Source organism: Sinocyclocheilus rhinocerous, unplaced genomic scaffold (genome assembly GCF_001515625.1).
Source record: "Sinocyclocheilus rhinocerous isolate Xijiao unplaced genomic scaffold, SAMN03320098_v1.1 scaffold2369, whole genome shotgun sequence".
NCBI classification, from domain to species: Eukaryota; Metazoa; Chordata; class Actinopteri; order Cypriniformes; family Cyprinidae; genus Sinocyclocheilus; species Sinocyclocheilus rhinocerous.
The window spans coordinates 146,494-156,694 of NW_015645530.1; the positions used below are offsets into that span (position 1 = coordinate 146,494).

The 10,201-nt window shown below is 38.7% G+C and overlaps 1 protein-coding gene across 4 annotated transcripts in view; it reads left to right on the forward strand.

The window, feature by feature from the left end:
* Window positions 1-854: 854 nt before the first annotated feature.
* The window catches only part of trim13 (tripartite motif containing 13), an 11,137-nt gene continuing 1,790 nt past the window's right edge, over window positions 855-10,201 (forward strand). For 2 of the 4 annotated variants that reach the window (XR_001636132.1, XM_016509673.1), the window contains exons 1-2: window positions 855-921; window positions 4,337-5,583. Coding sequence is in view for 3 of the 4 variants with exons in the window: in XM_016509673.1 (XP_016365159.1) it covers window positions 916-921; window positions 4,337-5,557 (1,227 nt within the window). In the remaining variant the exon portion in view is untranslated. Of the gene's footprint in view, window positions 922-3,300; window positions 3,935-4,336; window positions 5,857-10,201 lie in introns of those variants that run through there. The other 2 variants (XM_016509674.1, XM_016509675.1) reach the window with 2 other exon arrangements.

Consider the following 10,201-nt stretch of genomic DNA (forward strand, 5'->3'; position numbering starts at 1 on the left):
GTTATTATTATGGCATTTTAGTGGTATGTAAAATAAATTAAAATAAGATCTAAGATTATGAGATTAAAGTTATAATATTTTGGGAGTAAACTCAAAATTACGAGAATAAAGTCATAGCAATACGAGATTAAAGTAGTAATATGACTTTATTCTCAAAATATTACAACTTTAATCTAATTTTGCTTTGACTTTGTCAAAATATTATGACTAATCTCATAATCTTAGTTTTTTTTTTTTTTTACTTTAAATGGCACTAAAACGCTGTCATCATGTTTAGATATGTCTTTATGCAAAAGATTATTTTGTTTGTCATTTGAATTTGTTGAGAAACATGAAATATCATGAGTTATTAACTTACTATCACAAATTCTCTTTTATATTAAGGGACACTATTGCTTAACCATATGAAAACACTCAACATGGCATCCCTGTCTAATGCTTTAATTCTGGTTATTGCAATTGATTCAATTACTTAACTGGAGTTGTGTTCTCAAAGCTTATTTTATTTATTGATTCATTTGTTCATGTCAATCTATTTTACATCAGCTACAGAATCAACAACATTCCTCTTTGAGACAACATATACATCTATCTGACAGCTACACAGTGCTAAAGTGTTTGTACAGGCATTAGAAAAATATTAAAAACAACCAAAGCGAAAACCGAAAAAACCTGGCTACAATATAACATGATGAAAAGTCTGACCCTGCTGACTGTATAGTAACAACTATCAAGGAGGCACCCACCCGTGGACTGGATCTTGAACTCAAAATAGCTCTTGTTCTGGTGTAGAGGGGCGTTGGCAAGACAGGCTCCAGTTCCACAGATCCGCCTCCCACTTTTCACTATGACCACATCCGTCCCTGGGAAAAAAGGCCAAGCAAACTCTCATGACCACACTGCTACAGCACTGAAATGCAGGTATGTATTTCATAATGTTTTCAGAGATAACTGCAGAAAAACGAGGCTGAAATGACACCCACTACCAGATTCACTCAATCACAAGCGAGATTAAACAGACATTGGATCTGTCAGCTGTATACTAGCAGCTAGCATGTGATCCAGAGTAGTAAGGAGGACTATTTGACCTGATTAATTAGACACTATTAGGAACGAATGCACATTATTTGTTTAAAAACAGTGATGGTAAACCTATTTATTAGTTCATTTGTGTTCAAGCCGCTGTTTTTAGGGTATAGCGTCATCTGCTAGCTTGACACATCTCTTCGCTTTAAATGTAAAGTGGTGTCTTCTTGTGAACCCGCTGAGCAGTGGAAATGACTCTTACCCATGTGGTGCGTGTCTAGCTGTACGATGGGCATTTCTTTGAGGGGAGCATGGCCCGCTCCGCCATCCCCGCAGCAGCCCAAACAACACGTAAACACTGCAGCCATTCTAGCGCCGAGATCACCGGAAGTGCAGTTACACGCGTCAAACTCAAGAGCGTACAACGCTTCCAGGATAGAATGGATCCCACGGAAAAATCATTTGTTGACTACTGGTGCGGTTTTGACACACACAGGGTCCACCTCAAGGGGGCGCTTACCGGCTCAGAAAGTTTTTTTATTTTATTTTATTTTTATTCAATGCTTTGAACAACAACAACACAGAAAGGCATTCATAACTGAGATTACACTCAATTTTCATTCACACTCTGTACACCATATTATAAAATAAATTTAAGATAAAATAAAAATATTGGGGGAAAAAAAAATATATATATATATTTAAAGACAAAGAAAAAGTAGGGGAGAAGGTGGCTCTCACATTATGAAACCAAAATCCTCTAATAAAGTATACAAATACCTTGCTTTGGGACATTTCATCCCTCTTAATGTCTCCAAATATATTACAAATTGCTTTTTAAAAACCACTAATCAATTTTTGAAAAATGTACATTTATGAATGTAAAATTTCAGCAAAAGCAGCTATTTATTACATAAGATATCTTTTTATCCTTAAATAAGAAACCAAACTTAATTTCCCATGAGAGGATTACAGGTATTCTTTGTTGTATCCAGCTGAATGAATCATTCCAGAATGTTTGTACCGAATTACACTGGGGAAAAAAAAAACAGTGTTCAACTGTTTCTATCTCTGATTTGCATAATTGGCATATATTTGAGTCCCCAATATTAAACCTTACTCTTAAAAATTATTTTGCAGGGTAAATGTGATTCATAATTTTAAGGTGCACCTCTTTACATTTAGGGTTGACAGGAAATGTAAGAAAATTGCAAAATCTCTATAAAAATTTAGTTTTTACAAATCCAGCAATCACAAACAACTGCAAATGGTCCATCCTGACCAGGTCAGAGAAAAGTTACAGATAGCTGGTGACAAAAGCTGCTTGCGTGACGCCCCATCAGCGGTCTGGATTAAAATTTACATTCGTATAATCACTCTGAGAAACTTTAATAGCCATTGAATTGAAAATACACCGCGACGAGGCAATTGCAAAAGTTTAAACTGGAGGATTTTTTGGCCACTTTCACCTCACCAAGAGTTAGAGAATATGTGACCCTGGCTGTGAAAACCCAGCTAAAGTCATTTTCTTATTTGTGATTTAATGTTTACTACGGTACATAAAATCATCCTTCATAAAGTAAAGAACATTCTGTGAAAATGTAACCTTTATATCTTTAATATTGACTGTAAGGCCATGTCAGATTAAAATCATAGTGAAATGAATGGTTAAAATCAAACGTTGATGCTTGTTCTCTCATAATTAGATTTTGAGACTTTAGCCTGGATTTCACAGAGAGGGTCACATATATTTGTACATTATTTTATGACAGGTAAACATATGACACGCATATAACGCAAGGTGTTTAAAGTTCAAAGCCAAAACATCTTTTGTTACTTAACCAAAAAATCACCAATAAAACATACCATATACCATAGTGTTGAATTGGACTGGGATAAAATTGTATGTTTTTGAATGTATGCGTCCCTCTTGTGAATTTTGGTCAGTGTTATTATCGAATTAACATACACTAAATAAAAACAAACAATCATAAAAAGCGCTTATGCTATTTCTAAGACAAACCGGTTCACTGAGCCCTCTCGTGGCCAATTACGTCACTGCACGCGCTTTCATCCCTGACTCGACCAATGAGCGCGGCGCCTCGGAAGTCCTTCTCTTCCTGATGGCATGGAAACAGGGGAAGAAAAATCGGTCAAAATATTTTGACACGTGACTCGGTAGCGATTGGTTATCGATGCGTCAAGACCCTGACACATGGCACGGGCATATGCGACCAAAGTGGCGAAAATCACTTCGTTACTGTAGCTCAGTGAATAGACGAATTAGGCGTTTATGTGGGTAGATGAAGGGTAACGCCAGTATTGACGTAATCTGTAGAGAAACGCTGATCTAGGAGAGAGTGAGTGCTCCCCCGCAACAACCCCATCCAAGAATGAAGGAATCCTCTGCATTTCCTTCTCACCGCGCAAAACGTGTATTCAAGCGCTCGAGTCTGCAAATACACTTCGCTACGCGGATATTACGCTGAATGTGGCGTTGAAATGTTTGTCTTTAGATGCAGTATTCATTAGATGTTTGTGCGCATTCTTTTTAACTGCCTGGCCATACTGACTTGACCTGAACTAGTTAAAATTTCCCAATTGGAAGGGCGAAGTCTGCACAGCAACAAGAGCCATGTTTGCGTTGCACACTGCCTAAGCATCTAGTGCGCTTCTGGTCCAATTGCTGATGCTTTCCGCCTGCAAAATCTGCCACAACCGGTGTAATAACTTGACAACCGGACCCGGGCGAACCGAGAAACATTTTTGACAACTCGACGGCGGGGAATCTTTTTTCTAAATCAATGCTTGAAGTTTGTTGGACAAGTCCTCGGATATTCCTGCACGAAAGTTCTTACGCGGCAATTAAAAAGGAAGTACTGGTGCGCACAGGAGTCTTCATCATCAGGCAATCTAACCTACTATATTTGGTTAACCTGTCGTGCCTCTTCCACAGAATCGCTTGCAATGCATTGAAACATATCTTCTGTTCGATGCAGATGATGTTGATTCTTTAAAAAAAACTGCACGCTAAGCTTCACATGGATGCAGTTTTTCTCATTTTGAGCCAATTTGGTTCTATTATGTATTCACTGTAGACTCGTAACGCATTCTGCAAAAGCAAACATTATATTTGGTTTATTGCGCGTAATGTAGATGATGTCCAAAATGACACTGGCCAGCACTGAGTGCTCTAGACTTCACAATCGGTGTGGGATGCACGAGAAAGACGCTTGCCAAGATGATGAAACTTGCGTTGATGTGTCATGCCACCGACAATCTTTCATATTGATGTCTTTCTCCACTTTAGGATACGATGGAGCTCTTGGAGGAGGACCTCACATGCCCAATATGCTGCGGTCTTTTCGAGGATCCGCGCGTTCTGCCGTGCTCTCACAGCTTTTGCAAGAAGTGTCTGGAGGGCATCCTGGACGGTAACCGGAGCCCTGCTTGGAGACCACCGTTCAAATGTCCGACCTGTCGAAAGGAGACCGTGCACAACGGCATCGCGAGCTTGCAAGTCAATTACTCCCTGCGTGGCATCGTGGAGAAGTACAACAGGATTCGAGTGATGCCAAGGATGTCTCTCTGCCGAGTTCACAATGGACAGCCGCTCAACATCTTCTGCGCCACGGACCTGAAGCTCATCTGTGGCTTTTGCGCCACGACAGGCGATCATAAAGGACACAAGTTTTGCGCGCTGGAGGAGGCGTACGAACGCGAGAAGCTCGCGTTTGAGGAGTTGTTTCGTGTCGTGGAGGGCTGGAGGGGCGCGGAGGTGCATTCGTGCCTGGAATCGTTAGAAGGAGCGAAGAGGAAAGCGCTGGAGAGGGTCTCGCGGGACGCGGATCGAGTCTCAGAGTACTTTGACAAACTTTTACACACGCTAGAGCACAAACGGAGCGAGATCCTCTCGGACTTGGAGACTCTGAAGCTCGCGGTCATGCAGACCTTTGACCCCGAGATCAACCAGCTCCGCTCGGCGCTCGAGGAGCAGCAGCGTGCACTCAGCATCGCCGAATCCTTCCGTTCGCTCTCGGACCCGCTCACTTTCCTCCAGCAGATGCAGAACTTCAGGGAAAAGCTGCGCGTCATTCGGGGAACGCCGGTGCCGTCGCGGACTGACGTGGACGTGGGGTTGCTTGGCCTGCAGAGGTTCGATGTGAAGGAATGGGACCGGGTGCGTCTTGGAGAGGTGGACAAGCTGTGCGCCCCCTACGAGAGCAGCACCTACCTGGCTTCGCTGCCCCCTGCTGCCGCTCCGCGCTACTCCCGCGTGCTCTGGAGAGTTGTTCTGGTTGTATGTGCGTGTCTCCCAGCGCTGAACTTTCTCCCGTCGGACTGTCTCACTCTGAGCTTCCAGAATAAGGTGGTCGCACTCGGTGGCTTTTCTCTGCCCTGTCCTGGAGAGATTGTGCGCTGGCTTGGGTTGTGCTGGAACGAAGCGGAAGCGATCTGCACGCTACTAACCGAGCTGTGTCGGAACTGTATCATGGACCTGATAAACACAACATCAGATTTCCTCAGCTGATTTTACAGTATAACTCCATTCATTAGGTACTTTTTTATGTCCTACAATGTGCCAATCTTGAAAATCCCGTAGATTTGTAGCATTGGGAAAATTTAGTTTGTGTCTGTTTTTGAATGTGTAACAAGAACGGCTGATTCATATATACAGTCAGCATTTGTGTGCTAGTAAATTGCACTGATTTTGTCTGTTGGTTTTAAATGGGAAATCAAGTGTGGATGGATCGTTGTTTACTAATGGGATAACATTCCCAAATCTTACATTTAATAAAATGGCTTGTTCACTTAAGTTACATAGAGCTGTATACTTAATCTCCAAACGATCCTCTCGAATACAAGTTTTCACTTTTTAATATATTATGCTTTATTGCAGTGTTGGAAACACCAGTATTGGAAATTAACTGGAAAAAAAAAACTAAAGAAGAGGAACACATTCCGATTGTGCATTGATATCGTTTATCTGTGCAAGTTATCAGGAGACTCAAGGTTAAACGTTACGTAACTGAATGTCAGTCTAGTACCAGGACAGTAAGTTCAGTTCTTCAGTATTTTTATTATTATTTTTAATTCAGAATGAACCGACATACTGCTATATGTTTGTTTTGTTGTTGATTTAATACATATTGCGATAATATAGCTTAAATGTTGCAATAACATTTGCCATTAAGAGAACGTTTTGAAATTAGTGCCGTAACAAAACTTTATCTGAACATTATTGACTAATGTAATAGATTCGTGTTTTGAGGGGAAATTATTTTATAATTTTATACAAAAAAACCAGACCTCATTAATGCCTTGTAATATTTACAATTTCACCCAGGAGAGACATGCATGTGCACCATTAAACACAAAGTCAGGACTTTTTAAAGAAAAAGAAAAAGAAAAAAAAGTGAATGTATCCCCGTTTTTGCCACTGTTTAAACAGGAATCCTGAGATTCTCGGACGACTCTGCTCTGATATGACGTCACCACCGGAGCCCTGCGCACGTCACTGAACATATATTTAGCCGACTGTTGCCAGGCGAACTGGGGGATGAAAAGTGAAATTGCCTACTTTAACCTACTTTACAAAATAAAACCTTACATAACTTGGAGTAAATTGAATAAGAACGAATTTATTAATAAATCTAAATTTTTCTGAAGCCTGCCGAACACATTGCCGACAAATAGGAAGCTCACTCTGAAATGGCGCCATGTTATGTAATTACAATTCTTCGATTTTCTCTCTTTTTAAACAAATGTAACATTGTGTCTTTAAAATAACGACACTATCTTCACTCTACCACATAGGCCTATCTATCTTACACCAGTATACCTCACTATTAGGCCTATTTTAAGAAAAAAAAGGCAATCATGTCAACACACGTGTAGGCTATTTTTTTTTTGCTTTAAATGTTTTGTCTGTGTTTAATGTTTCTAATGACTAATGATTTGTTTTAATAATTGGTTTTGTCAATACTCGTCTCTTGAAGTGGCTACACCGAAAAGTTGCACTTTGCCATTTTATCCTGTTTTTATTTTTACAGTTTAAATTTGCTATAGGGACTCCAAATAAATTTCCCTTCATATATGTATGCTATTAAAGTTCTAGCATTATGCTTAATTCTTTTTAAATTTGTCAAATGAAATACATGCATACGTCGACAATGACTTACGAAGCCGCAAAAAAAAAAAATCCCTTTAGCGTCTCTGTCCTAATTGCAAAATGTGAAATGCATTAGTTTTGTTACTTTTTTGCAGACACTAAAGCAAACAAGCATTTGCCCATTATATAACCGGATAGCCTACACCAGATACACGAAATAATATGATCACGGTTAAATTTCAATTACAAGGCCGCATAAATTAACGTGTATCATGCGGCGCATCATGAAATAGCAAAACAACCTTTGCATTCTGATAAATGATGCAGCAATAAGGAACATCAGCAATTAACCTAGGCTATAGTTGCAAATGTCTCAAAACTCCCGGACAAAGTGTTATGGTTGTCGAGATGGCAAAATAAATGAATAAAATACACATTGTATTTATTAAAATTACATGTTAACCTTTTACATATGCACTGTCCTGCATCTAACATTTAAGGAACTCGGCAAAGAGCCGTAAGGATTTAAGACTTCAATCTCATTCTTTTGTTTACGGAATTAAAAGAGCGTGGAAATCAGCAGCTGTATGCAGAGAAAATTTCGAGAGCTGTAATATATGATGGTGAATTTATTTGGACATACCCAAGTTTCCCGACATAAACACACACTCTAAAATAAAATAAAAAATAGACGGACTTTTTTCCCCCTCGGAACTTGTGTCTACACACGATGACCAGTAACTGCAAATAGTTGTAAAAATCAGTCTATTCACAATTAAATTAAACGAAAAACATGTATTTTATTTAAATGTCTGCCTAAGAGTAAGCATCTAAATTAAATAGCCTATATATTTTTCACAGCCATGTAAAATTATATCTTATTAGAGGACTTCTCAATGCATCACACACAGCAAAATAAGTGTGCGCGGAAAACATAAATTTAGGTTCTGATAAAACGTAGGCTATTTAATAATTAAAAGAGGCGCTTAAAAATCCGTTCTCATATCAAGTTATCTATTTGCTAAAAAACAAATAAACTCAAGAAATTTACGTCCTATAGCCTACGTACTGGACAATAAACCATTTCATCTTGGAAAAACTTTTCCATTAAATTATTAAAATGTGTATGTTTTGCCATTACCAAATAATAGATTAAAATCAGCTCTATGAAACTGTGCACTGTTGCTACATTATCTCAGCTGCGCTGACCATCTTTAGATTATGTCTAAAAGCATCATATGACTAAAACGAAGCGTCAGAAGATTAAATCGACCTGTGTCAGAAGTGATCGTATTACGAGCTAAAGGCAACAACGGTTTTAAGTGCTGGTCAATTAAAAAAAAAAAAAAAGAAAATAAATAAAACGAACAGAAGATTAAATCGACCTGTGTCAGAAGTGATCGTATTACGAGCTAAAGGCAACAACGGTTTTAAGTGCTGGTCAATTTAAAAAAAAAAAAAAAAGTAAATAAATAAAACGTCTTTTCTTTATTGTCAAAGATACAAAATGTGATAAAATCAGGCAAACGCAGCATTCAGACATTAAACACACACACACGCACGCATTTCTGCGTGTAAATGGGTCCCTTATAAAACCCCTCAAAGTTACCCTAAATTATTTGACCCAGGTAAATCATACAAAAACTAATAAATGAATTAATTATAATTTCTCAGAATACAAAGACATGGCAAGAACGAGTCCAAATCGTGGTTATATGTGCTAAGATGATTTAGCCTGCTCATAAATGTCTTTCTGATTGGTTTTCATAAAATGGCGCAAATTCTTTAAATGGTAGGCTATTTGAGCCCTGCACTGCATTATACGGTCTTTTTTCAGGCCGACAGAACTTTGTGTGAAATTTCACAAAAATTGTGTATTATTTAATACAAGCACCGTCACGTAAGATTACATAATAAGTGACTTGTACTGTTAACATGAAATGACACGTCATTTACAACTATCGGGAAACCGAAAAATAACTTGCAGAAAGTCTCTGGGTGATAAGCGTTTTAATGCTGATGTTATATAAGAATAATAGGCCTATGGTACGCATGCGCCGTTCGGTAACCTCTCCAGCAAGATCATGGGAGACATTTGCCTCTAATGTTAATATGCCGTCCATTTTAACCAGCGGAATAATCTCCATATAAATATCTAAAAACCTTGCTTATTTGTTATTATCGGGAAAAGTCTATTTGGAGTCAGTTTTGTGCTCTCAGTGTACTCACCGGAAATGAGGAAAATTTGAAAAAAAGAGTCATTAACGCACTTCACGTTATACTGGTTCATCAACAGAAAAATAACACATTTCTACAACAGTATTCAAATACAGTAGAGACGAAAAGCGACCACAAATATGAGAGATCCAAAATAAAAGTTCCGTTCCTTGCTGAAAGTGCTGAACAGATACAGCGACATAGGTGAGCTAACGAGGTTCAAATGAGTATGCGACAGGTCAGACGAGATTTTCCTCTTTTTTCAGTTTTATTATTTACTTGCATTAACACAAAAATCCAACAGCACGTTTAGGAAAACAGTGATTTCATTTGGACTATTTCATTAAAAAAACAAAACAAATTGAAACTAAAATAAATTAATAATAATAAAGGATACAAGGGTGAAGGGTAGAATTATATTTTTTACATACTTAAGAATACTTCTCCTATAAACAAGAAGAAAAACACATGAATTTAACAAAAGCTACTTAACTTCTCAAACAAAACGACACACTGCACCTATCTTTACCTTTGACCATTCAGTTCATTCCGGTGAGACCGAGGGTCCTCCTGGCTTCTCTATGTTGGTTTGATGATTCAGTCCATGAAGGTATTTCAGTACCAGTGAGTCAGCCACTACCTGCACCAGCTAGGCCCTGGTAGCTGAGATAAAAAGATGATGTGCATGTGCTGTTTGGTGACTTCTTGTTTCAGCAGCACGAGCAATATTGGAGGCATTGGCCAAGGAGTAACTCCAATATTTACATGCTGCTAAAGCAAGACAACACACGCATTCACACACACACACACACACACACACACACACACACACACACAGTCTTTCTC